This window comes from Budorcas taxicolor, chromosome 4 (assembly GCF_023091745.1).
Source record: "Budorcas taxicolor isolate Tak-1 chromosome 4, Takin1.1, whole genome shotgun sequence".
Lineage (NCBI taxonomy): Eukaryota > Metazoa > Chordata > Mammalia > Artiodactyla > Bovidae > Budorcas > Budorcas taxicolor.
In genome coordinates this window covers 114023324-114050615 of record NC_068913.1, presented here as the reverse complement: position 1 = coordinate 114050615, position 27292 = coordinate 114023324, and the positions used below count along the sequence as shown (strand labels likewise).

Sequence of the window (27292 nt, the reverse complement as noted above, 5' to 3'; positions counted from 1 at the left end):
CATCTCCCGCTGCCGTTGGCACGTGCTGTCGTGAGCACAATAGAATGACAGCGAGGAAGTATTCTGCAAACACAGTCACGGCTTCTCCGTCCAGGCAGGGCCAGGGGCTGGCATGGAGATCCCCACCACTCCACGAGGCTCAGGTGACAGCTGGACTCTGGATCCTTAAAAAAAGGCCCGGGCTGCTCACAGCCAAGAACAGCTGGCCTGTGAGCCCCCTCTGGGTGAGGCATGTCCAGCTCAGCTGAGTCCTGCCCAGGGCCCTGTATTCCCTCCCTCCCCCACCTCCAGGGCACACTGGCTGGACCAGAGATCCCCGTGACTCCCCTGGACACGTGTGCTCCCTCGCAGAGGTCAGCCTGGTCATCCTGTGGCTCCCCCAGCTCTGGGCTGCAGCCCCAGCGCTTCTGCACTCAGTTCGGTGACCATGCCACCGGTCTCCATCAGCTCATCCCATCTCCCCAGACTGGACGGTGATCCCTAACCTCCCTCTCCAAGGGGACTTAGCTCACTGTGGTTTTCCCACCAGCTCACGAGCTTCAAAAGGCAGGGACTGTGTTCTCAACATCTCTGTATCCCAAGAGCCCAGCATATCATAGACCCTCAGTCAGTGTCTGCTGAATGAATGAATGAATGCATGTCTGCCAACTTCACCTGGGGGAGGGGGTGGCCCACAGCCAGCAGGTATGCTGATGTGATGTGTAAGGGGTGAGGGACTGCAGGCAAGCTACAGCCCCAGCCACAGCTCCGAAGGCCAGGAGGCACTGTGAGACGATGGTGCTGTGGGGCTCTGGGCGCGAGTTCTAATCTGCTCCCATGTTCTCTTTCCTTGAAATTAAAACCCCAGATGTGACCTAGGACATCCATTCGACCCCTAAGCTTGCAGCCTGCTTGATAACAGCTAATTTCTATGGCAACTGAGCTCTGTTTGGGGAAAATGATTTCTTCTCTTTCCATGGTACGACTTCCATTTCTACAAATGCCATGCAAGTAGCCAGACATGGAGGTTCATTTTTTAAGTGACAACAGCAATCATTTATTGACTGAGTGCTGTGTACCAGGAACCCACACTACATGCTCTACCTAGGTGACTTGCCCAAGGTCCCCCAGCTTACATGGTTAAGGCCAGAATTTAGCCCCAGAACAGAATCTATCCACTATTCCTAACAACAAAAGAAAGCTCTTTTTAGACTGGGGTGAGAGATGGGGGCAAGAGAAAACATTTCTACTTCTTCTCAATAGGAGCATTATTCCTAGGGCTGTACTGTCCAATAGCCACATGTGGCTCTTTACATTGAAATTAACTAAAATCAAATAAAATGGAAAATTCATGTTTTCTGAGGTCCACCACCCCACCAGCTACAGCTAAGTGCTCCACAACCACACGTGGCTGGTAGCCATGGCATTGAGCGGCACAACATTGTTGTACAAATGATGTACAACATTTCATCATCACAGAAACGTCCTCTGAACGTCACTGGTCTAGGGCCCCTCTCCCTCCAGATCTGGGAGACTCTGGTCTCTTTTTAACCCAAAGATCAACCTATGCTGGGATCATTCATTTCCCTCTGTCTGCTGGGATCATGTAAAAGCCTACTGTTTTCAGCCCCAAGGACTCCTCTTGCCAAAAGGTCAAGGCTATTTCTTTAGCAAACCCAGACTACTTTAAAAAGGAAAAGTAAAAAGCTCAGCAGAGGCTCCGCTCCTGCCATGCACTCCCTGCCAAGTCCCTGCTGGTTCTCTTTTCTCCTCTGGTCCCGGGACTGCTCTCTGGGGCTGGGCAGTGGGGAACCACACTCTCCCAAGAAGGCTGCCATCTGGCCAGCTGAGTCGAAGCTCATGCTGCTTGCCAAGGACAAGCATTTGCCCAGTACCTAAGTCATTTGTCGTAACTCCCAGCCTGCTCCTAACAAAGGACACAAGGATGCTGTAGGCAGTTACTGGAACCCCACCCCACCAAGCTCATCTGGTGTGTTGGAAGCTTGGCCCGGGGTAACCCCACTGCAGACTTGCACTTACCTGGCTGTGGTTAGGCTATAAATAAGTCTTTGAAGATCCTGATTTATTTACTCATGGTTGTTTTCTGTTCCCCCACGCAAGCCTTTAATCTCAGCATGCTCTGGAACATTTTGAACTGTAAAACACGAGGCCAGGTCTGACCTTCTTGTCTTTGATTTTATGGCGTGCCTCTTCCTAAATTTTCTCTGACCTAGTTTATTTTTAAATGAAAGGGGATTAAAAATTGAAGCTGATGATGCCAGACCTCCCTTGGAGAAGCCTGAGCCTTGTGAAGGTGGAAGAGGTGGAGGCTAACAGGAAGTCTAGGACCTACCATCCACTGGCAAGGGGACTTGGTGAACTAGTCCGACCATCCCCACCCCCTCCCCATATCTCTGTCCTGCCCAGTTCACAGCTCACAGTGAGATGGCGAATAAGAAAACCTTGTTGGGAGAGCCAGGACTGGGAATTAGTTGTTGATTAACTGTATATAGATTGTTCCAAGCTATGTATCAAAATGAACTCGAGAGCAGGGACTGTGACTGCTGTAGACTGAACTGTGTTCCCCAAATTTGTATATTGAATTCCTGACCCCCAGTATGATGGCAACTGGAGATGGAGCCTTTGGGAGGCAATAGGAATTAGGTTTAGACAAAGTTGCTCCAATACTTAGGCAACCTGATGCGAAGAGCCGACTCATTAGAAAAGACCCTGATGCTGGGAAAGATGGAAGGCAGGAGGAAAAGGGGACGACAGAGGATGAAATGGTTGGATGGCATCACTGACTCAATGGACATGAATTTGAGCAAGCTCCAGGAGATGGTGAAGGACAGGGAAGCCTGGCGTGCTGCAGTCCATGGAGTTGCAAAGAGTGGGACACGACTGAGCGACTGAACATCAACAAATAGTGCGAGTGAGGTCCACCTGGTGAGATGAGTGTCTAAGAAGAGGAAGGGAGAGACCAGGTCCTCCCTCTCTTTACTTTTCCCTCTCCCCCTCCGTCCCACCACGTGAGGACACCAAGAAAAGGTGGTTGTCTGCAAGCCAGGAAGCAGGCCCTCACCAGGAAAAGAACCTGCCATCTCCTTCATCTTGGACTTCCAGCCTCCCAGACTATGAGAAGCGCATGTCCATCACTGAAACACCTAGCCTGTGGTGCTGTTCTGCCAACCCGAGCTGACAAAGACAGTGGCTCTTCATCACAGCGTCCCTGAGGTCTGGTACAGTACCTGGCACACTGGAGGCTTGTTTAAGAAATCAGTGACCTGGTCAATGGGCCCTGCACCTCAGTTACTCTTGGTCTGATGGACTTGGTCCTGTCCCCACTGTGACCCAGAGCACCCATTTGTGAGGGGGTGGTCACCTGGGGTCAGTGAACAGGCTTTCATTCTCATGACTTTGGTGGCCAGGGGTGGGGAGAGGAGGCAGTGGATGGGGTGCTGCAACCAGACCTCACTAACCCCAAATCCTACCAATACAGCTGTTTGATTGATCTGATCATCAAACACAGGACATTTGTGAATGGTAACACATTCACTGTACAGAAACTCCTGCCCAGCTGATCTCTTCAGTATCACAGACATGGTACCTCTGGGATGCTTCCTGGAGGAGGAGGGCTTGCATGAGTTGGCCTCAGGATTTGAGGAAGCGAGTTCCCCATCATTAAAGTGGGTTTTGATGAGATCCCAGGCGCCCAATTTCCCTGAGCAGGGCAGGCTGGGGGAGGCACTGAAGAAGAGCAGGACATCACAGGGACACAGCAGAGCCCCTGGGGCGGGGGAGGGCCAGAGAGCCTGCCCAGGAAAACCCTTCTGACTTGGTCTCCAGCTGGTCCTCAGAGCTGAACTCCGGATGGACACACCTCACCCATTCATGAGGTTTCACACAGCATGGTTTGCGATCAAAGGCCAGGACCACGAGTCAGCAGCCCTGGCTGCACATTAACCATCCCCAGCATCGTTACCCAGGGAAGCTGGATCACCTCCATGTCTTTTTGTGATGCTCCTGCCAGATGAAAGGGATTAAATAAAACCTGAAAAGAGGGGTGGCCGGAAGCCAGGGTGACCGCACAGATCCCAGAGAAGGTCACACTTGTCTTAGTTCAAGGGAGAACCCGGAGAGCCCCTGGGAGGCAGGAAGGCAGAGCTCCTACTACAGAATCATCCTGGGGTCCCCCTTTTCCCTCCCTTCCCAGCTACCCAACCCTGGTACCCCCATACCCACCCCCTCTGCAATTCCTTCCCCTCCCACGTGGGAATATGTGGTCCAAGGCCACAGTTGGGCTGGAGCCCTGGGTTCTCTGTTAGCACTAGGGCCCCAGATGACTCTGCTTTTGGAAGGGTGTGAGTGGTGACCTCAAGGGGTCTAGAGGTTGAGGGGGTTATGTGGGAAGCGATCAAATTGTCTGAGAGAGGGAAAGGGGGAAGAGAATCCTGCCCTCCACCCCCAGCAAGAACTGGCCACTGGGACTGGCTGCCCCCGGCCGGGGTGGGGGACAAATGGATCCCTCCGAGCACACAGGGACCCGGAGTTCAGGAGGGCAGCTTAGAGAGGACAAGGAGACCATGTGAGGCAGGCAGCCCTTCATTTCTCTCTTCTGCGACATCGGCATCAATAAGGGTCCCAGGTAGCGCCCCCGAGAGGGACCAGCACGTTGGGTGCTCTCCCTCTGCAGGGCCCTCCCCAAGGAACCAAACCCCAGTGAGACCACTCTCCGAGTCCCAGCCGTGACCATCACACACACACACACAATCCAGTCCTAGGCTCAGGCCGCCCACGATAGCACCCAGGGCAGTGGGTACTCAGGGTTGAGGGCCACCAAGCCATTCACGCCTTCCTAGCACATGTATTGAGTGGCCATCAAGTGCTGGGCGCTGGCTTCGCACTGGGGACATGCTTGCCCCTCCCCAGCTGCAGCTTCTAGCTCCCATCTGGGTATCGCTCAGTCTGTTGAGACTCCTCCCCAGGGATGGACCCTGGACGGCCACAGCTGACCAGTCCAGACTTGGGCCACCTCACCCAGGGCCTCCGACAGCCCCCTCATTCAATGCCTGAGAGCTGGGGTCCCACCTCCCAGGAAGGACACATCCAGGCTCCACAGTGCGGGATGTGATCTTACTTCTGCCTTCGGCCCTTCCCAGGACTTTTCCCGATCCCCTTTTGGGGGTGCTCCAGGAATTTGTTGTCAGGTCTCGGAGCCTTGAGGAAGGCACCTTTGGAGAGGGTCTCAGCCCCTACAGTTCTAAGCGTCACCATTCCTGGTCACTCGCCCACAAGCACGAGGCAAGCCTCCTCCCACCCCGCCCACGGGCCTGCGTTGGTCCAGCCTCACTAGAGCGCGTCTCCCTTGGCGCTGAGGGTGGGCGCCAGAGCCCCCAGGTGAACGCGCTGGTGCTTGAGCAGGTGCTGCTTCTGGCTGAAGCCGCGGCCGCAGGAAGCGCACAGGTAGGGCCGCTCGCCCGTGTGGTTGCGCCGGTGGCGCGTCAGGTTGGGCTTCTGGCTGAAGCGGCGGCCGCACTCAGGACAGGGGTAGGGCCGCTCGCCCGTGTGGATGCGCTGGTGGATGGTGAGCGCCGACCACCATGAGAAGCTCTTGCCGCACTCGTTGCAGATGAACTGGCGTGGCTCACCCGGCGCCCCGGCCCGCGCCCGGCCCCACGGCAGGTCCCCGGGTCCCCGAGCGGGCGAGGGGCCCCGGGGCGGCGGCGACAGGCCAGAGACGGCTTGGGCGGGCGGCTGGGCGGGGGCGGCGGGGCGCGCGCGAGGGTGGGCCCGCAGCGCGGCGCGGCCGGGGCGGGGCGCGGCCCGGGCGCCGGGCTGGTGCGTGCGCTGGTGCTTCAGCAGGTGCTGTTTCTGGCGGAAGCGGCGGCCGCAGTGCGCGCAGGGGTGCGGCCGCTCGCCCGTGTGGTTGCGCAGGTGGCGCGTCAGGTTGGGCTTCTGGCTGAAGCGGCGGCCGCACTCGGGGCAGGGGTAGGGCCGCTCGCCCGTGTGGATGCGCTGGTGGATGTTCAGCGACGACCACCACGTGAAGCTCTTGCCGCACTCGTTGCAGATGAACTGGCGTGGCTCTCCGGGGGCGGCGGGCCGGGCCCCGGGCGGGCGCCACCAGGCCTGGCCGAGCCCCAGCCAAGCCCACTCAGGGCGCCCCCGCTGGGGCCCCGGCCGCGGGCGCCGGCCCCGGGGGGCTGCGGTGTCCCGCCGCAGCGCCTGCAACCCGGCGCGGGGGCCCTGGCCGTCCCGCGCGTGCGCGCGCTGGTGAATGCGCAGGCCCACCTGGTGGCGGAAGCAGCGCGCGCACTCGGGGCACGGGTGGGTGGCGGGCCGGGAGTGGGTCTTCTGGTGCTTGAGCAGGTGCTGCTTCTGGCTGAAGCACCGGGCGCACTCGGGGCAGCAGAAAGGCCGCTCGCCCGTGTGGTGCCTCTGGTGGCGCGCCAGGTTGGGCTTCTGGCTGAAGCTCTTGCCGCACTTGCCGCACGGGTACGGCTTCTCGCCCGTGTGCGTGCGCTGGTGGATCTTCAGCGACGACCACCAGCTGAACCTCTTCCCGCAGTCGGGGCACACGAAGTGACCCTCGCCAGCAGGAACAGCCGGGCTCAGGGGGCCGGGGGCCGCCCTTGGAGCCCGGTCTGCCGGCCCCACGTCCTGCTCAGAGGGAGGGGCCCACTTTGGACCCCCAGTCTCATCCGGGCGCCCCCAGGCTCGAGACTTCCCCACCGCCGTCTGGCATGGTGGGGGGACCCGACGGGGCCGGAAAATGTTCTCCTTATCCTTCTGCGAAAGTGCGGCCTGCGTCTGCAGCAGCCACTCGGGCTTCTCCTGCTTGATCTTCATCACCAGCCCATCTCCTGCCGGAGGCAAAGGGAGAGAGGTCAGGGAGAGTCATCCGGTGGGTGCTGTGCTCCTAAGGTGGAGGGAAAGGGCGGGTGGGTGGCAGGGAGCATCAGGAGGGTAGGGCAGGGTAGAAAATGGGATAGGAGGAAAGGATGCGGACGGAATAGAGTAGAGGGAGAAGAGGAAATGGGGGAAAGGAGAGAGCAGGGAGGATGGGAAGGACAATAAAGTCAGAGGAGCTGGAGTGTGCAGGAGGGCAGAGAAGAAAGAAACGGTGAGTGTCGCAGGTGCCAAGCACATCGCTGCCCGCCTCCTCTACCCTGAGGCCCAGGAGAGGCAAAGAAGATAAGCCAATCCAGGGGAGTCTTCCGACTCAGGGAGCAAGCAGAAAGTGGCCAAGTTTCAAAACATCTGGTTCTCATCCTAAGAGGATGGACGTGCTGGGCGCTTGCTGGGTGAGTGCATGCCCAGTCCCCCAGAGGTTGGGCAACCAAGCCCGGCATCAATGCCAGGCGGCTCCCGGGCAGCAGCTGTGGTGCATGATCACCTCACCCGCTTGGCAAATTCTTCCTTCAACAAAACCAAGAACAAGAAAGCCAGCCAGAAAGCTCTCAGCACCCAGAACAGGTTAAGTGTTGCCTTGTCCTGTACTAAAGGAAGCCTGCACACCAGCGGCACACTGTTGCTAACCCACCCTTTAGACTAGACTCAGGTTTGCTGGGAACTTTGCTTCCAGGCTCCTGGACATAAGCCATGATGGAAAAGGTCTGCTACAGACACCACATATACAGGCTATCTGAATTCCATTTATACAGAGGTCAAAAGCTGGCAACTAAAGGATGAGTTAGAGTTAAGAGTAATGCCCCTGACAGAGGGTGCTGTGGTTGGAAGGCGGCCTGGGGCACTTCTGGGGTGGATATATATAGGTAGATATATATATCTATATATATCCATATATATGTATATACATATATATTGTGTTTTTTGTGATATATATATGTTCTCCTTGTGGATCTGGGTGCTGGTTACATAGGCATGTTCACTTTGAGAATTTATAGAGCCCAAAACCTGTGCACTTTTCTGTGTGTTATATGTCAATAAAAAGTTTATGGCCTATAAAAATAGATGAAACAGGGACTGCCCAGGCAGTCCAGTAGTTAGGACTCCATGCTGCTAAAGCAGCAGATGTGGGTTTGATCCCCAGGCAGTGAACTAAGACTTCACATGCTGTGCAGCCAAAAAAAAAAAAAGTTGAAAAAAAAATAACTGTGAACAAAGGAAAAGAAACCCTAAACAACAGGTGCCCATATGAAAAAGACAGTGATGCAAACCCAAAGGAAGTAAGAGGAAAGAATTAATACAGACAAAAGCAGAGATTACAGGATAAAGGGAACATAAAGATATAGACAGGATTCTGATGAATCCCCAAAACCTATGTATAGACATATCAAGTTTTTTTAGACATATCAATTTGAAAGACCTATCAATTGAAAACCAACAGACATATTAATTGAAAACCAATTTGTAAAATGGATGATTTTGTGAGAAAATAAATTAACAAAACTGACTCAAGACGAGGTAGAAACCATGTCTGCATAAACATAGAAGAGACTGAAAAGAAAGCTAAAGTTAGACCTCAAAAGTGGGTAACAGGTCACTTAACTGTGCAAAAGTTCTGCTGAAACTTCCAGGGAAGGACTGTTCCCAGCTTACATAGACCATGACCATAACTAGGTAGGCAGGGCAGTGGGGTGGGGTGGGGAATGTGCTGGGGAAGCTTACATGATACATGACCCCAAAGAAGGCAAGGGTGCGGTAGGCAGGAAATTATAGGTTTATCATTCTTTGAAAGTAGATGTAAAAAAACAAACAAGCGAAAATACTGGCAAAACAAGTTTGGCAATGTTAAGAGAACAAACTTTCATGACTTTGCTGGATCTTCCCCAGGAAAACAAAGATGACTCAACACAGTTCGTGACACTGACTTTTCAAATATTAAACACATATGCAGAGTACATCATGAGAAACGCGGGGCTGGAGGAAGCACAGGCTGGAATCAAGACTGCCAGGAGAAATATCAATAACCTCAGATATGCAGATGGCACCACCCTTATGGCAGAAAGTGAAGAGGAACTAAAAAGCCTCTTGATGAAAGTGAAAGAGAGAGTGAAAAAGTTGGCTTAAAGCTCAACATTCAGAAAACTAAGTTCATGGCATCTGGTCCCATTCACTTCATTGCAAATAGATGGGGAAATAGTGGAAACCATGTCAGATTTTATATTTTGGGGCCCCAAAGTCACCACAAATGGTGATTGCAGCCATGAAATTAAAAGACGCTTACTCCTTGGAAGGAAAGTTATGACCAACCTAGACAACATATTGAAAAGCAGAGACATTACTTTGCCAACAAAGGTCCGTCTAGTCAAGGCTATGGTCTTTCCAGTGGTCATGTATGGATGTGAGAGTTGGACTGTGAAGAAAGCTGAGCGCCAAAGAATTGATGCTTTTGAACTGTGGTGTTGGAGAAGACTCTTGAGAGCCCCTTGGACTGCAAGGAGATCCAACCAGTCCATCCTAAAGGAGATCAGTCCTGGGTGTTTATTGGAAGGACTGATGCTGAAGCTGAAACTCCAATATTTTGGCCACCTCATGCGAATAGTTGACTCATTGGAAAAGACCCTGATGCTGGGAGGGATTGGGGGCAGGAGGAGAAGGGGACGACCGAGGATGAGATGGCTGGATGGCATCACCGACTCGATGGACAAGAGTTTGGGTGAACTTCGGGAGTTGGTGATGGACAGGGAGGCCTGGCGTGCTGCATTTCATGGGGTCGCAAAGAGTCGGACATGACTGAGCGACTGAACTGAACTGAACTGAACCATTTCAATAGAGGTGGAAAAGGTGCACAATAAAATTCAACATCATTTCTGGAGGAAAAGGAGGAGGAGAGGAAGTTAGGAGGAGGAAGGGAGAGGGGGGGAAAAAGAAAAAAGAAAGGAAGAAGGCTCTTAGCAAGCTAGGAACATAAGGAAATTTCCTGAAGTTGACAAAGGAGCTGCACTAGAAACTGTAGCAAATGTAATAACCAAAGGCAAAAAATTAGAAGCCTATTCCAGTTAGGAACAAGGAGAAAAAAGAAAGATATATATAAATATTGGAGATTAAGAGAAAACTGTCATTTGCTGATTATTATTAATCTATAACTATCATTTGCATGAGAATCCACTGATGAAGTTTGTATTAGAAATTAAAAGTTTCAACAAAACTACCAGCTTAAAAAAATTAAAATTCATAACTTTTTAAAATGGCAGTAAAATAACTGTAAGTATACCTAATATATAAGCAAAACATAAAACTATTATTTATTGAATGAATTAAAAATGTAAATAAAAGAACAGGTACATCATATTTCTAGATAAGCTCTTCACTCCAAACTGACAAATTCACTATAATCTTAATTAAGTAATTTATAAAGTTTACTGTGTAGTAAATCACCCACAAATTCTAAAAATGATCAAGGAAGAATTTGACTTATACAACACTAAAAGGTAAAATACTATCACCGCACACCTGTTAGAATGGCTAAAATCCAAAACACCAACAACGCCAAATGCTAACAAGGTTGTGAAGCAACAGGAACTCTAATTCATTGCTCGTAGGAATGCAAAATGGTACAGCCACTATGGAAGACAGTATTGTCAGTTTCTTACAAACCTAAATATACCCTTACAATACAATCCAGCAAATCATTCTCCTATATATTTACCCAAAGGAGTTGAAAACTTATGTCCACACAAAAAAACCTGCCCACAGATGTTTACAGCAGCTTTATTTGTAGCAGTCAAAACTCGGAAGCATCCAAGAGATGTCCTTCAGTGGGGGGATGGATAAACAGTGGTATACCATACAATGGGTATTATTCAGCGATAGAAAGAAATGAGCTCTCCAGCCATGGAAAGACACGGAGGAAATGTAAATGCATATTACTAAGTGAAAGAAGCCGATCTGAAAAGGTACACTGTGTGATTCCAACTATATGACATTCCGGAAGGGGCAAAACTATGAAGACAGTAAAAAGAAGATCAGTGGTTGCCAGGGGTTGAAGGATCAGGGGGAAGGGATGAAGGAGGCAGAGCACAGAGGATTTTTAGGGCAGTGAAACTGCTCTGTATGATACTATAGTGGTGGGTATAGGACGTTAAGCGTTTGTCCACAGAATGCACAACGTAAAGAGTGAACCCTAAGGTAAAGTATGGACTTTATGTAATAAAAATGTATTAATAAAGGTTCATCAGTTGTAACGAATGCCCCATCCTAATGCAAAATGTTGACAGTGGGAGGAAATGGGGACTTCCCTGGCAGTCCAGGGGTTACGACTTTACCTTCCAATGCAAGGGGTGCAAGTTTGATTCCTAGGGAGCTAGGATCCCGTATGCCTCACAGCCAAAACACCAAAACAGAAAACAGAAGCAATACTGTAACAAATTCAATAAAGACTTGAAATATGGCCCACATTAAAAAAAAATCTTAAAAATTGTTTTAATAGGAGAAACTGGAGAGAGGGGGCATAGGGCACTCCTTGAACTTTCTGCATTTTTTCCTATAAACATAACACTACTCTAAAAAATAAAGTCCATTTTTTAAGTCTTGACAGATGCAGTTGTTATTGACATGGTTGCTCCATAGTGAGCCAGGTAAGGTGAGGCTGTGAGTAAGGGTCTTTCCCACCAAAAAAAAAAAAGAAAGCTAAAAACAATTATAAGTGTTGAATACACATAACCAGCAGATAGATCAAGAGAACAGAAATATTTGATAAGTGATACATGGTAGCATTATACACGGTAGCATTCCAAGTCAACAGTGAAAGGCTGGCCTATCCATCAGTTTAGGACTAACTAATTATTTGGGGGAAATATTCAAGTTAGATTTCTAGTTCATACAGTTTATAAAAATCAGTTCCAGATGGATTTAAGTGCTGGTTTAAAAGAGGCAAATATAAGTAGTAGAAGAATTAGGAGAATTTGTTTAGAATCCAGAAGTAATTGAAAATCTTCTTAAATAGGATGCAAACCATAAAAACTAAATTTAAAACACCTGTATAACAAAAGTCCCACATATGAGTAAAGTAGAAATGATTGTTTGGGGTGGCCTTTCCTAACAGAGCTTTCCACAAGAGTGAAAATGTTTTGTTGCATCCAAGCTGTCCAACACATGTGGCCTCTAGCCACGCATGGTTTCAGAGCACTTGAAATGTTGTGAGTACAACCCAGGACCTGAACTTATTTTCTTTCATTTAAATTAACTTAAATTTAAATAACCACATGTGGCTATTGGCCACCTACTGGATAGTGCATGTCTAGGAGAACACATATATAGATATATAATAGACCAAGGATTAATATTAATAGACCAAAGGGGTTTCCCTGATAGCTCAGTTGGTAAAGAATCTGCCTGCAACGCAAGAGACCCCAGTTTGATTACTGGCTTGGGAAGATCCCCTGGAGAAGGGCTAGGCTACCCACTCTAGTATTCTGGCCTGAAAAATTCCATAGACTGTATAGTCCATGGGGTCGCAAAGTGTTGGACACAACTGAGCGACTTTCACTTATATAAAGGACTTCTATAGACAGATGAAAAGAGGCTCACCATCACTAGTAATTAGCAAAGTGCCAAATAACAGTGTAGCATCTCTTCACCCATCACACCAGCAAATACTGAAGAAATTGATAATATCCTGACTTCATGATACACATGGAAACTACACAGGAGGATAAGCACAACATGGATATGCTGGGGGCATAAATGAATTCAGACTCTTTGAGGATAACTTGACAGTGCTTATTAAAATTATAAACGTGTTCTATCTTTTGTCATGTAAGGATGTGAGAGTTGGACCATAAAGAAAGCTGAGCACTGAAGAATTGATGCTTTTGAACTGTGGTGTTGAAGAAGACTCTTGAGAGCCCTTGGACTGCAAGGAGATCCAACCCGTCAATACTAAAGAAAATCAACCCTGAATTTTCATTGGAAGGACTGGTGCTGAAGCTCCAATACTTTGGCCACCTGATGCCAAGAGCTGACTCATTGGAAAAGACCCTGATGCTGGGAAAAATCGAGGGCAGAAGGGGATGACAGAAGATGAGATGGTTGCATGGCATCACTGACTAAATGGACGTGAATGTGAGCAAACTCCAGGAGATGGTGAAAGACAGGGAAGCCTGGCGTGCTGCGGTCCATGGGGTCGCAAAGAGTCAGACATGACTGAGTGATACACTGACCGAGCGACTGAACAACAAGCCTTCACCTCTTCCGCCCAGCAGTTCACTCTAGGTATTTATCCTAAGAAATACATGTGAGTCCAAAGAGGAATGTCCAAGCATATTCACTGAAATGCTATTTGTAATAAGCAAAAGGGAGGATAACAACCAGATTACCTATCAATAATAATCTAATCCAATGTTCACTCCCTTCATAATGTGGGGGAACTGTGCAGAGACTGAAAAGAGCTACACGTGCCAATGTGAGATTTCCAAAAGATGTTCAGAGAGAAGTCTGCTCCAATCTATGGAAAACAAAGCCATGCCTCTCTGTGTATATTCACATGCTCAATCCGAGCCAGTTTACACCAAACCCAAGATTGTGGTCACCTGGCAGGCGGTATGGACCGCAGCAGGACTAGATGGACAGGCAAAGGGGACTTGCATGTTGTATGTGTTATTCAAATATTCTCATAAAAATTCAAACATTATAGTTTGTAAATCTTTTAACTATCTTAGGAAATAAAGAGAAAACCTTCCCTTTAATCCAGTGGCCTTTAGTTCTGAGGCCAAAGAGCTCTGCTCCACTCCACAGCCTCACTGGCCCCACGAGAGCATAGAAACCAATGTGGTGACCTGGGGGTGGGGCGGGGGAGGGAAGTGGGGGTTCCCTTACAGAAAGCACCCGCAAGGGGCCAGCTCTCCTCCTGGCAAAGCAATGCCATGGCTCCTCCCCAGGTGCTGGTTGTGAGAAATCATTTTATCAGGAGTAGTAATTTGAAAATGAAAGCGGTGATTTAAATTGTGTACTGGCAGCAATCAAAAACGCATGTGTAATGAGTTTCATCAATTATAAAAACATTCCCTTGGAGGCACTGACTTGTTGGCCAGTGGACGTCTTTGACAGGCCCGGCTGTCCAGATACTGGTTGGGTAGTGAATCCAAAATACAATCAGGTCAGAGGGGCACCGCTGTCCCCAAGTGACGAGGCATCCATGAATGCCCCCACGTGTGCATGCTCAGCCGCTAAGTCGTGTCCAGCTCTTTGCAACCCTGAGGACTATAGCCCACCAGGCTCCTCTGTCCATCAGATTTCCCGGGCAAGAATACTGGAGTGGGTTGCCATTTCCTTCTCCAGGGGATCTTCCTGACCCAGGGATCGAACCCCCATCTCCTGTTTGGCAGGTGGATTCTTTACCACACCACATTGCCAGGGAAGCCCACGAATGCCCCCAGAACCCCACAAAAGCCACTGCCTTTCCCTAATTAAACCTGACCTAACATCTATCACGCTGGCTGATGCCTCGGAAGGCTCACCCTCCCAGCCAGACATATAGTGGAGCCTGAAAGCCCAGAGAATACCTGCATCCACTGCTCCAGGGCCCCGGAGGGTATACATGGCTGAGTTGTATGGGGAGGCCCTGAAGCCCGCAATGGCGGGTATGGACCCTTGACCTTCGTGCTCTGGGACTTCAGTCATCCCGGGCACCTTCCCCTAGTGATCAGACACTGATACAGAGGGAAACAGGCCTCCGCCTGCCAGTTCCAAGGATACTGCTCCTCAAGTCAGCATAAAGAAGCATCATTTTTTAAACGTCTTCATGGTTCATGAGAAGCAGAGAGGAACAGAGGGCTGTTGCTTCACAGGTACAGGCTCTGACATTACGGGTCACTTCAGGAAATGGACGGTGATGATGCTGCGCCTCTATGTGAATGTGCTTCGTGCCACTGAACTGTACCCTTCAAAGTGGGCAAAGTGGTAGATTTCCTGTTTTGTATGTTTCAGTACAGTTTTAAAAATACATTCAAATACAAATAAAAAAGTAAAGGGTACTTAAAAGAGGTAAAGTCTCAATTATGTGCAAACCTTCGGCCATCCAGAAGTCATTCCTTCAGCCCAGCCAGCAGGCATGGGAGCCTGGAAGGCTGCGGCCTGAGGGGTCCCCAGGCCCCAGGGTTTTCCCACCTCTTCCTGGTGGAGGAGCTGCCTTATGGACAGAGAAAGCCTGGTGGAGCTCACTGCTCGTGTCTGAATTAGGACCCCCCCTTATGAGTTTATGTGGGCAAAATGGCCCTGCAGGGACAATTAGGGACTTTGGGGAAGGTCATGGACACACTGCTGTATTTAAAACAGCTAACCAACATGGACAGCACATGGAACTCTGCTCCATGTTTGCCAGCCTGGATGGGAGGGAGGTTTGGGGGAGAATGGATACATGTATCTGTATGGCTGAGTCTCTTCACTGTTCACCTGAACCTATCACAACATTGTTAATTGGCTATACCCCAGTGCAAAATGTTTTTGGTGTTAAAAAATTAAAATTTGGGGGAAAAATGAGAGCCCTTCAGCTAAAACGTTTGGAACCATCTGCCCTAGGTTTTCCTATAACTACTATAACATCAGCATCACACACACACACACACACACACACACACACACACACACACACTCACACACACCCCACCCAAGTGCTCTCAGCATTCAAAGTGACAGCCTGGGCGGGTGGGGAGACTGGGAAGTGGGCGGCTCAGCTCACTGCCAGGCATCAGGACTCAGTCACAGAACAGAAGAGTGTCACAGAGCATACTGGCCCTCTGAGCCAGTGTTTTCTTTCTTTCTTACTCTGTTGCCTGATTTTTGTCTCACCTTAGGTCCACCGTAGTAATTGTCCTGGGGGCGGGGGGTGCTCTGGGGCCTTCGGGGCAACTCCCCTGGAGGGAACAGGAGGTAAAGAAACCTGGTCACTGTGCCCACAAGGGGCAGAGCTCCCATCGGCCCGGCCGCACCCTCTGCAGGGCTGCTGCAGAGGCTGGGAGAGCGGGTCTCAGACCTGGGGCTTCTCCATCCTGGAAGCAGGAAGCGGGCAGCTGGGGAGGGGTCTCCAGAGGGCACTTCCCACGTTCAGTGGCGCCCGCCCCCTGCCCGGGAGACACCAGGACTAACTGCTGTGTTTCCCCCCCACCACCACCGGCTCTAAGTGCATCAGCTGAGACAGACCCAGGAAGCTTTCATGGACCGAACTAGAGATGCTCTCCTGATGGACAGACAGCAGGCTTGCTTGTTCCAACCACGTGTCCTCCCCAGAGCTCTGGCTTTCAGTACATGACCAGCAAGAACACGGTGTACTCCCTGATCTAGCACTAACGGGGTGTGTGTGTGGGTGTGTGTGTGGGTGTGTGTGTATATGTGGGGTGTGTATGTGGGGGGTGTGTATATGTGGGGTGTGTGTGTATGTGGGGTGTGTGTGGGGGGCAGGGTGTGTGTATGTGGGGTGTGTGTGTATGTGAGGGGTGTGTGTATTGGGGGGTGTGTGTATGTGGGGGGGTGTGTATGTGGGGTGTGTGTATGTGGGGGGGTATATGTGGGGTGTGTGTGTATGTGGGGGGTGTGTGTATGTGGGGGGGATGTGTATTGGGGGGTGTGTATGTGGGGGGTGTGTATTTAGGGTGTGTGTATGTGGGGGGGGGTGTATGTGGGATGTGTGTGTATGTGGGGGAGGATGTGTATGTGGGGTATGTGTGTGTGGGTGTGTGTGTGTGCCCCTGCCTGACAAGCAGGGGCTGGGCTTGTCCAGCTCTTAGCCCCTATTCTGTGTTTGCTCCATCCTTTCCCAGACTGTGGGTCTACTGGCCATCAGCAAGCCCTGCTCAGCTGCAGAGGGATGGGGCTGGGGAGGAGGCAGCGGGGGGCTCCCACCTGCCCACCTGCTCTTACCTGTGCTGCCAGCCAGGCCCTTCTCCATCCCAGGAGGCCCGTCTGCATCAGCCTGGCTCCCCACCTGGCCGTCTGTGGATGGGGTGGAAGCAGAAGAGGATTGGCCTGAGACAAATGGACAGATGGACCTCACACAGGGCGGTCCCTTTTATTTTTTTAATTTGGCCACATCTCACAGCATGTGGGATCTTAATTCCCCAACCAGGGATGGAACCTGTGCTCCCTGCAGTGAAAACATGGAGCCTTAGCCACTGGACCACCAGGGAAGTCCTCAGTCCCTCTCTTTCATGTCTCTCTACCTATGGCTTCCGTTGAAATGTGCAAGAATTTCCAGAGCGCATATATACCTACTCAGCAGGTAAAATGTGTACAATTCCCACTTTCTAAAGAAAAAACTGAGCCCCCCGACATCCGCCCAGTCACGGAGGTGGCTGGATGGCACAGCTGGGCAGGGTCCTGGGGCTTCTGATGCCTACACTCAATACCTGCAGGGTGAGGTATGCAGGAGGCCACACGTGAGAACCAGGAAACTCAAATAAGTCTAGAGGACCCCCCTTCATGGGCATGAGGACACCCTGGCAGGGGGGCAGAACTGTCCCCCCCAAAATCACCAGCCCCCTGTCCTTCAAAGCCCCCATCCATGTCCCAGTGAAAAACCCTCCCGGGGCCTCCCTGCCATCCCCCCCACCAGCACAGGAACACACACACGGCCAACCTGGGTCCCAGTGGCCTGGTCCTTCACCCGCCACTCTGGGTTCATAATGAGCATTAAGCTTGGGTCTTTGGAGCATCTCCCACCTGGCTCATCTGGTGCCTGGAACACAATCAGGAAGGGGTCCTGCTGCTCTGTCACCTCTGCCTGGGGTGCCCCCTTCCCAGGTCCCTGTGTGGCCACTGCCCCTTCCAGGCCTGAAGGTCACCTGCTCTGAGTGGTCTTCCCTGGAGACCCTGTGTACAATCACAACCCTGACCCCACCTCCCATTCCTCCCTGACACGTCGGCCATCCAACAGGGTCTCCTTGTCTGCTTATCCCCGACAAGTCCATGCCGGGGGCTGGCACCAGAGAGCCGTGTGTGGCACCAACAGGCTGCCAGCTGCGGGCACTCAGAGGTGCAGCAGCTGCCCCGTGGTGCTGTGGGCAGCCCCTCCTGAGGACACGGATCTCGTTTTCCGTGCAAGTACCCCCCTTGGCCCCCCTGCATTCCCAATGGGCCCCAGCCTCTGCCCCACATACCTGGGCTCCCCCACCACTCAGGCACAGGGGCCCAGCCCCCCCCCTTGCTCTGCACCTCAGGCCCCAGACAGCCTCCCCGCTTCCCTCTCCCAAGTCCCCTCCCCTCCCAGCAGCTACTCTGGGGCAGGGACCCAGGGTGGGAATCTGAGTGGGGGGTCAAGGGTGTCAGGGAAATACAAATCTGATAGAAAAGTCTGTCTCCCTGCTGAGAAAACGGAAAGAGACTCCCTCCCCTTTCTTTCCTTTTCTTTAGAAATCTTCTAACTGGAAGCCCTTTCTCTCCCCCTTCAATGTAAATGTAAATCTTTTGAAAAGTTCACTCAGTCTCTTGCCAGGACCCTTTCTCGAGGACTCGGGAGCCATCTCTTCGAAGCGCAAATATCAAGGGATCAGCAGCCAGTGTCCCCTCCCTTGGAAGGTGAGAGCCTAACTCAGCAGGGCCTGGCTCCAAGATGCAAACCTCCTCCCATCGTCACCGAGATCCTTCCTTTGCATGAAGGCAGTTAGCGCTCCTGGGTGGCCGCCAACTCCAGGTGAATGTAGGGCGAACTCTGTGTGACGAATGGTGCTATCAGGTCCCTTCACCCAGAACCGGTTATGCTTTCCCTCGAGAGCACGTGCGTAGTGGGGTCGCATCTGCTGGGCTATAAGGTATCGTGACATTTCTGTCTTTGCAGTCTTTTAGTGTGTCGCCTGTGATGTGCATGTTGCTGGCTTAATGCCTTTCCAGTAATAAGACTATTTCTCTCTCTTCTCTCTTGGTGCAGAGCTTTCCAGGGTAGGAAGGAGATTTTGTTTTTAATTCTATTTCTCGCACATGGGTCTGTTATGTACTCCTGCTGTGGGTTCTCAGAGATGCTGAAACCTGCCTGAGGTGCAGAAGAAAGAGGGCCTCAGGGCCCCTGATGGATGCTGGTGCACCTGCCTTAACACCACCTCTTCCCTCCAGGTTACTCTACATCCCACACTGTGGGGCAGCTTCTCACCAACTGGAGATTCAACGTCTGCCCAAGGAGACTCAGAGGGCTGGTGAACAGGGAGGTCACCTCAACGCAGGGAATCTCAGATGGAGGGTGGAGGCTCAGGCCACAATTCAGGACAAGGACAGTGGGTGGGTCTTGGCTTCATTCATGAAACCCCTACACAACATAACTGAGGCCTCTCCAGCCAAATCAAATCTGTCCTGGTTGATCCATTCTGTCTTAGGAGATATCCAGGAACTCAAAATCGTCTCAGATGGCAGAAGGGCTTCGATTCTTGGTGACCAGTTCATGGGGAGTCACCAAGCGGCTCATGGTCCAACAAAGACCAGAAATGGAAACGGAAGGAAGGGACCCTCATTGGCCGAGGGGAGGAAGGGAGAAAGGACAGGGCAGGGCACAGGAGGAGAGGCACATGGGACAGGAGCGGGGACAGGGGCTGTGTCTTAGGGGCCCACCTCCGCCTGTGTGCTTGGGGGGACTTGTCTGGAACCCAGGCCGACAGGAGTCCCGCAGGCAAACCCTTGAGATGGCCAGACCTCGGAAGGACCCAGTGTGCAGCGGTATCTTTCCAGGATGGCCAGGCAATGGCACAGCCCACCCTGCCACATGGCACTGGCTGCCCCTTCTCACCCACAAGCCACATCGCTCCGCTGGCTGGAGGGAGACACGCCCAGGGACCCGGCGAGCAGAACACCCCAGCCATGGGGGCACCAGTCCCCATCCACCAGCACCCCGACTCTGGCCTCTGATTACCGCTCCACTCCCTGCCCGGCAGGTCCCATGGAGGGCAGGACACCCACCAGGGCCAGGTCTAGGTTCAGGGCCCTGTCGCCTCCCCCTTCCTGGCCCTGGCTCCGGGTCAGGCCCCCGTGGGGACGAGAGCCCCGGGACGGGAAGGCCTCTCGGGCAGCTGCCATGACAACCCCCAGGCCACATGATGCAGGACTGTGGTCCACGGCAGCGGCTGCAGTCTGAGGGGGCAGGGGAGGTAACAGAGGAGTTTTGGGCTCAGCGGGAATTTGAGGAGGGGGAGGTGCTCAGTGGCCGGGGTTGGACAAAGCCCATGGGCCGGAAGGGGCAGTGCAGCGACACGTCCAGGCCACCCCGCCACGCCCTCCTGATCTCAGGGCCCTGGATCTTTCCCACCAGCCCAGGACAGCTCTCCTCACAGACTCAGGCCCCAGGTGAGGAAGAAGCAGATGGCACTTCGTGTGACCTTTGTCATCAGTGGAGCGGGACTGGCCACATGCCCTCCACCGGGAACTGAGGCTTCCAGGGTGGCACAAACCCAAACTCCAGCCAAAGTCCAGCTCCCAGGCCAGCTTCCCTCCAGGGCCACATCCAGGTCTTCGTCCTCAGCCACTGCTGGCTTTGCCCAGACCCCTCCCCATGGGAAACTGTGGACAGGGGGCAGTCTTCTCAAGGTACCCTCCCCATCAAGCTGACTGCCCCTCTGCCCTCACACTAGCAGTCAAGACCCCCAGGGAGGAGCACAGGCCAGCGTATAGCAGGGGATAGGCAAAGGCCCGTGGGCTCCAGCCAGCCTCCACCCTGACAGTGTGCTCTCAGAGTCCTCTGGGGACACACAGACCCTGTCTGTCCTTACCTCATTCACTGGTGGCGGGGGCGGGCGGGGGGGGCAGGCAGGGGGTGCTTCAGTGGACACCTCGGTACTGAGCTGGCTCTGGGAGGAAGAGGGGGTGGCCAGCCAAGACTCATCAGGGAGCGGGAGACGGACTGTGTACCAAGCACTCGGCAAGCATCAGCCGCTTCATCCTAAGGATACACAGCTCCAGCTCTGAGACGTTGAGCAATTTGCTCAAGGTTACACAGCTAGGAAGGCTGCAGCCAGAACTGAACGAGCTGGGACGGGTCAGGTGGGTGGGCCCCCAGCCAGAGCGCCTTCTCCTGGACCACGCTGTCTCTAAGAGAAGGTGAGGGATGCACCAAGCTTTAAGCTACCAGGACCTCGTTCAGGAGTCTGGCCCCTGTACTCACATGTGGTTATTTAAGTGTCTATAAATTAAGTTAAAAACTCAGTTTCTCAATCATGCTGGCCATGTTTCAAGTGCTCAACGCCCACATGTGGCTAGAGCTACCATAACATCCAATGGAAGAAAAGATTTCCAAGTTCATGAAGTTCTGCTCGAGATATAAAGCTCCGGGGAGTGGGGGTGGGGGGGGTCCCGCCTGCCTGGGCCCGAGATGGACAAGGCGCTCAGTTTATACTGAATGAGGGCATGAAATGGAAGGACTGACGAGGGGGGTCCCCTGCCCCCAGGGCTTCATCACAAACGACAGACACCTCAGGATGAGCTAACGATCTCCTCTGCCTGGAAGACGGAGTTCAGTTCACATCAATGGATGTTTCATTTAAGGTTTACAGTCACAGGTGGTTGCCAAGGGGGAGGGCATCGGGGGAGGGAGGGACTGGGAGTTTGGGATTAGCAGAGGCAAACTATTATATAGAGGATGGATAAACAACAGGGTCCTCCTATAGAGCACCGGAAACTATATTCAATAACCTGTGATAAACCACAGTGGGAAATAGTAAAAAAAAGGAATGTATATATATGCATGTATATATACATTCTTCTTTATTATGTTTATATATGTATAACTGAATCACTTTGCTGTCCAGCAGAAATTACATCATTGTGAGTCAACTATACTTCAATTTAAAAGATATTGATAAAATACAATCACAGGCATATGAGAAGAAACTGATCTGAACACTCAATGCACACAAACACATTCAGACATAATACTATCTCACATCCAACACAGCTGAGTGCACACAAGTTTAAAGATACAGAAATGCAAAGATACTCACACGTACAAGAACGCTTGCAAAACTGCACATGCAAAGTACAGAGAAACTGAAATAGGAAGAAACCCATGGACACCCCTACAAATCCACAGAAATACAAGTGTGCCACTGTGAACCACATGAGCACACGTCACTGCCCTTCCAGCAATGTGACTCCCGGCTGACACAAGTGTCCCTGGGACCTACGACCAGCCCTCCAGGTCCACTGCTCCAAGGAACGGAACTAGGGGGGCACCGAGGCCACAGGGAGCTGGGAAGCAATAGGGAACAGTCACCTGCTGGGTCACCTGTGGGGTGAGCTGAGGGCAGGGGCGGCATGAGTCAGCACGGGGAGAAGCTGGAAGGGCGCAGAAAGCTCTAGAAAGAAGATGAGGCTGTGCCCAGCAGGCCAGGGCAGCCCAAGACTCAAGGCCAGGCTGGAGGGGTCCGGCCAGGAGGCGACAGCAGGCCGCGCCCCCCTCCCCTGGGAAGCTGAACCTCCGACTCTGCCCCTTGCAGTCCGCTCCCAGCACTGCCCCCTACTCAGGCCCACGCACGCTGGGACCCAGAATCAGGGGCCCTGAGTTCTAGCCCCGCTGCCCTGGGCAAATGACCGCCCCTCTCGGCCTGGGTTCTCAGTGGTGAAGGTGACGGAAAACACCTGCTCTGGGGGTTTGCTGCCAACATCAGGTAGGGAAACATTCGACTTCCTAAAAGCCTGTAACCATCTTTTCTCTCCCATCACTGGGGCCTGAGAACAACCCACGCCCAAAGGTTCTGAGCCCTCTCCCCAGACACCCTCCCTACCGGCTCACTCTAAACTGGCCCTCTTTAAGCGGCTTCAGAGTCTCCAGAGGCCCCCGGAGCCCACACGGGAACCCCATGCTCTGCTCAGCAATGGGAGCTGGACTCCCAGGGGAGCAGAACGTAGACTGCTTGCAGAGCCAGGCTCCACAGAGCAGCTCCAGGTCCCGTCTCTCTCAGGAGATGGAGGCTGAGCCGGAGGATGGTCTCCTCCCACCTGATTGGGGCAGGGCCTGAGCGCCAGCCAGGGGGCTGGACTAAAGAGCCCTGGACGCTCTGCCGGCTCAGCTCAGGCGAGCCCCAGGACCTCACACCCCGATTTTACTGGGGGGAAAGGGGCTCGTCCAGCCTCTGTCTCCCAGGAGAGAGCCCCCAGGCTCTCTTCCAAAGCCGATCCCAGGCAGGCCACTCACACAGGAGGCCTGGTCCCAGGGCGTGGGCTCTGGCTAGCCCCTGGATAATCAGCACCCTTTCTGAACAGCCATCCCAGGACCCACCAGACCTCACACCTCCCTCTCCTCCAGAGTTTATGACCAAGGAGAACACGCAAACCAATCCCCAACAAGTGGCTTTTAAATGTTATCAAAAAGGCAGGGCAACTGCCGTTCCCACTTTCTAGGGCCCGGTGCTGAGGACAGACAGGCAGGCCGAGGTCCTAGGCCAGCCCACGTGAGCATCACCTCTGCCCCGACCTGCAGGCCCGCCTCCATCCCACGTGCCAGCATCTTTCTACAAGTCCCACAGCACCTCCCAAGCCCCTCCAGGGCCCCCACCCCATCTTTCTGTCTCATCGCCCTCCCTCTCCCACCCTCATTCCTGGGGTCTATTCACCACTGGATCAGGTGTCCCCCTGCACGCCTACTGTTATGGCTTCTAAGTGCCGCCCCTTCCCCTCCTCCTACGCCAGCATCTTCAGGCCTCGGGCTCCCAGACACCATGGTCCTCAGTCCCAGGAGAGGGGACGGAGGTGGGCAGCAAGGGGGTGGGGCAGGCCAGCACCCCCCAGAGAGACCAGGCGGTAGGAAGGAAGAGCCCAGGACCGGGAGGCCTGAGACCTGGGGACCCGGCTTACTTCTGTTTAGCCAGGTGGCCCTGGACCAGCCAGTCTCCTTCCCTGGGCCTCACTGTCTCCACCTGCAAATGGAAATCAGGCTTGGTCCTCTGTGGAGGATGGTTCCACCAAGCAGTGCCCGCAAACATTGTGAAAGGACTCTTGGAAAGGTTCACGAGGTGCAAGAGGAGTTCTTTTCAAGTCGCTGCAAGGCCATCACCCCCTCCCTGCTCCTCAGCTGGACCTCAGAATGGTACCCCATGGCTGCCCTGACAGGAACAGCCCAATTTAGGGACTTCAGTCTCAACATTCCCTGGGAACCAGGTCCACGGCCGGCCAGGGCAGCTCCCCTATCCCATTACGCCCGCCCACTTCCCAGAGGTCCCGGGTCCCACACTAGTCCCCAAAGGACCACCTTCCGGGACTCCTGCCCCCCCGGCCCTGCCCAACATGCACACCTTTGCTGGGACTGTCCCACCCCCCGCCTCCCCGCCCCAGGCCTGCCCCCACCCATGGCATCCACATCGCCAGTCTTTGCTCACCCATCTCCCTTCAGAAGACAGAGCAGCACCATATTCTTCTGCCCCCAGTCCAAGACTCAAGCACCTGCCAGGGTTTGGGGACCCCAGTTACCTGGCCGAAGACAAGGGATAAAACCAGCTGCTAACAGCACTCTGAACAGTTATCACATTTTAATTCATAAACACTTTTCCATCCCTCACTGTATTTACAGGAGCATGACAAGGATAAGGAGAGTTTCCCCCTTTTTGGATGAGTTAGAGCTCAGGTCTCCTTCTGCACAGCTTGTCTGCTACTTCCCTGCAGGCCACCCCCATCCTAGGAAACCTGAGATTCCACAGCTTACCCCTCACCAACGGGTAAGCTTGCACCAAGGGGTGCATAGACCAGCTCTACACTTTGCTCCAGGCATCCCTTGCCCCTCCAGTGGGGACTCTGCAGGCCTCTCAAAACTCTCACCCCCTTTCAATACTGCAGAGTGCAGCCCTCACAGTTCACAGGCCACTAAATCGTACTAGTGCTGTTTTAATACCTCCAACACCTGCAGCGGCTACAAGCTTCAGCTCACCTGGAAGCAGCACCCATATTACAGCTCACCTTGCTCTCCAATCCATCCGCCATCCAGACTCATAGCAAATTTCCTAAAATTACAATTTAAACATGATACTCCTTTGCTTAAAAACTTCAGGGAGTCCCCAGTACTTTCAGGTTATTCTACAAATTTTTTGGCAAGACCATTTAAAATCTGGCCTCTGAGCACCTCTCACTGCACCATCAACCTACCCCATTGTCCCCAAAAGGAGCTCCCTGACCTTGCTGTGCCTGTCATCAGTCTTGGAATACCCTTGCCCAACTCTTCTCTGCCCAGACCAAACCAGGGATCACTTTCACCAGGATATCCGTGTGGATTCACCAGGCTCAGAGCAAGGACCTTCTCCATTTAACCTGTGCACCCACCCAACCCAGTACCATCCACACGGTACAATAATATAATCTGTCTCAACAGCATGACTGTAAACATCTTAACACAGGGAGCCTTTCTCTCCCCAACACCCAGCACAAGATCCAGCATGCTGTAAACCATTAATAAAAATGTTAACAAAGGAATATTTAAATAAAAGAAACGTAAGGCCAAAACAGATTAGAAGCACAGAATCAGGGAACCTTAGAGCCGAAAGGAGACTAATACCCTCTCACCTCTTCATTTTACAGATGAACCCTGGGACCCAAAATGGACACCTAATAGTGGAGTCTGGCCTCGGGGCTTTGGCCACACCCCATCCCAGGTCGGGAGGACCAAGCACGCACCAGGCTCCATCCTCCCAAAGGGCTGGAGCGGGACCGCATCTCCATATACTCCACCTTCAGGAGGGAAGAAACCCCCAGCGCCGACCCCCATCCCTCCTAAGATCTTGGCTTCTTGTGCCCATCTTCCTGGAATGGAGGTTGCGGGGAGACCCCTACACACACACACACACACACACACACACACACACACACACACACACACCTCTTCGATTTCCGTGGTGCTTCCCTCTCATTGTTCTCTCCCCCAAGCTCAGGCCCACTCATTTAATCATTTATTAAGCACCTACTATGTGTCACTCTGCGGCGAGCACTGGGGTTCCCGCCCCTGCAGGAACTCGGTCTCTGGGGGAGGCTGGCATCACCCCCAAACATCGGGACCCCCTCTGGCAGAGGGCGCCCAGAGCCGGGCGGGCGAGGCCGAGGGGCAGTCCCCCCTAGCCCAAGCTCACCTCCCCGCCTCTCCAGCTCTCACGCTCCCCCTTCCAGCTCTGCCCCGGCCTGCAGCCCCTCCCCACGCACGACCCGAGCCCCTTTTTCCCGGGGAGCTGTGTGCGTGTGGGGAAAGTTAGGGACTGAGAGCGCGAGGGGCGGGGGGCTCGGGGGACCCCGGAGGCCGCCCCCAGCCCGAGGCTGAGTGGAAACGGCGCGGGGGGAGCCGGGCGCTGGCTCGCGACACGGCCCGTCCCTCCGCACGCCCCTCCCCGCCCGGATTCAGAGGGACTCGGAGGGAGGGGACGGGAATAAATACCTTTGACTTTGTGGCTAAGGTTAACGGGAACTGCCACCCCGGGGCGACTTGGGCACTGCGCTCCCCGGGCCCCGCCAGTCCCGGGGCGGGTGGGGCGGGCCCGCGCCCCTGATTGGCTGGCGGGCCCGGTCTTCTCCGGGACTGCTCCGCCATCTGATTGGCTGAGCCTCTCAGATGACCAGTTTAGCCCTATCGGAGCAGCCTGCGGGGCGGCCCCTTTGTTCTCCAGAGCCAATGGCTGGGGCGGGCCGGCTGACCCCGCCTCCAGTGAAACCAGCTCCGGCCCAGCCGGACTTTAAAGCGCGGGACGCGGGGCGGGCGCGGGGCTGTGGTCTCCGGGTGTGGGAGGAGGGGTGGGGGCGACGCCGGGAGACTGGTGACCTGACGGTGTCGCAGCACCCGCTCCTCCCATCCGCCGAGCTCTCCCCTCCAGGTCCTTGCCCCGCAGACGCGCGCTCTGAAACCGATCCAGTCGCTGGGCCACTCTCGGTCCGACGCCAGCTGCGCTCCCGCACCGCCCTAGGTGCCGGGATCTGGAGGGAAAAAAAAAGACACACGGAGCCTGCTCCGACGCTCACACTCGAGTGTCCATGTATCATGGTGGTGGCACTTTGCACGACAGCACACCAGGTGTTGGCGTGAGATGTTCGCGTCCCGTGTGACCAGAGAGAGATCGCCCTCCGCACCCGCGCGGCCCTAGACACGTCGTAGGCGCGTGATAAATGGCCCCGGGTTAAATCCAACCCCTCGCCCTGCAGTTGAGGAAACACTGACTTAACGTTCCTGGGTGGAGTGCGACTGCTGATTTAGAGGGAGCGTTCAGATGGCCAAGCAGGGTCTTAGTCCTTCAGAAGAGAGGATTTTCTCATCTACCCACCCTGATCGGAAGGCAGTGCTCCTTCATCAAGTCAATAAAATTCCTCACTGCCAGCTCAAAGCGGGCCGGCCACCTAGGGCAACTCCCACGGGCACACTCTCTCCGGAACTGCTTAGAAACTGCCTTTGGGACATGAGGTTGATACGGAGAAAAACCGG

At 53.4% G+C, this 27292-nt stretch overlaps 1 protein-coding gene across 5 annotated transcripts; it reads right to left on the bottom strand.

The window, feature by feature from the left end:
* Positions 1-4572: 4572 nt before the first annotated feature.
* Positions 4573-26348, bottom strand: ZNF775 (zinc finger protein 775). Of its 5 annotated transcripts, XM_052638752.1 has the most exons (6): positions 26258-26282; positions 24770-24842; positions 24225-24315; positions 23704-23765; positions 16801-16872; positions 4573-6842 (listed from the first exon to the last, which is right to left on the bottom strand). In XM_052638752.1, the coding sequence occupies exons 5-6, from the start codon at positions 16826-16828 to the stop codon at positions 5329-5331; spliced, it is 1542 nt and encodes a 513-aa protein (XP_052494712.1). In that variant the 5' UTR covers positions 16829-16872; positions 23704-23765; positions 24225-24315; positions 24770-24842; positions 26258-26282; the 3' UTR covers positions 4573-5328. The 5 variants fall into 5 exon arrangements, with proteins under 5 accessions (XP_052494712.1, XP_052494714.1, XP_052494715.1 ...); XM_052638754.1 differs by lacking the exons at positions 24770-24842; positions 26258-26282 and adding an exon at positions 25797-25829; XM_052638755.1 differs by lacking the exons at positions 23704-23765; positions 24225-24315 and having other exon boundaries at positions 26258-26292.
* Positions 26349-27292: the final 944 nt, after the last annotated feature.

What these genes read in the sequence shown, in the direction of transcription:
- ZNF775 (XM_052638751.1), bottom strand. An exon ending in GGGCCTGGCTGGCAGCACAG is followed by an intron (nt 6,843 to 16,800) that starts GTAAGAGCAGGT and finishes TGCCTCCGGCAG; the next exon opens with GAGATGGGCTGGTGATGAAG.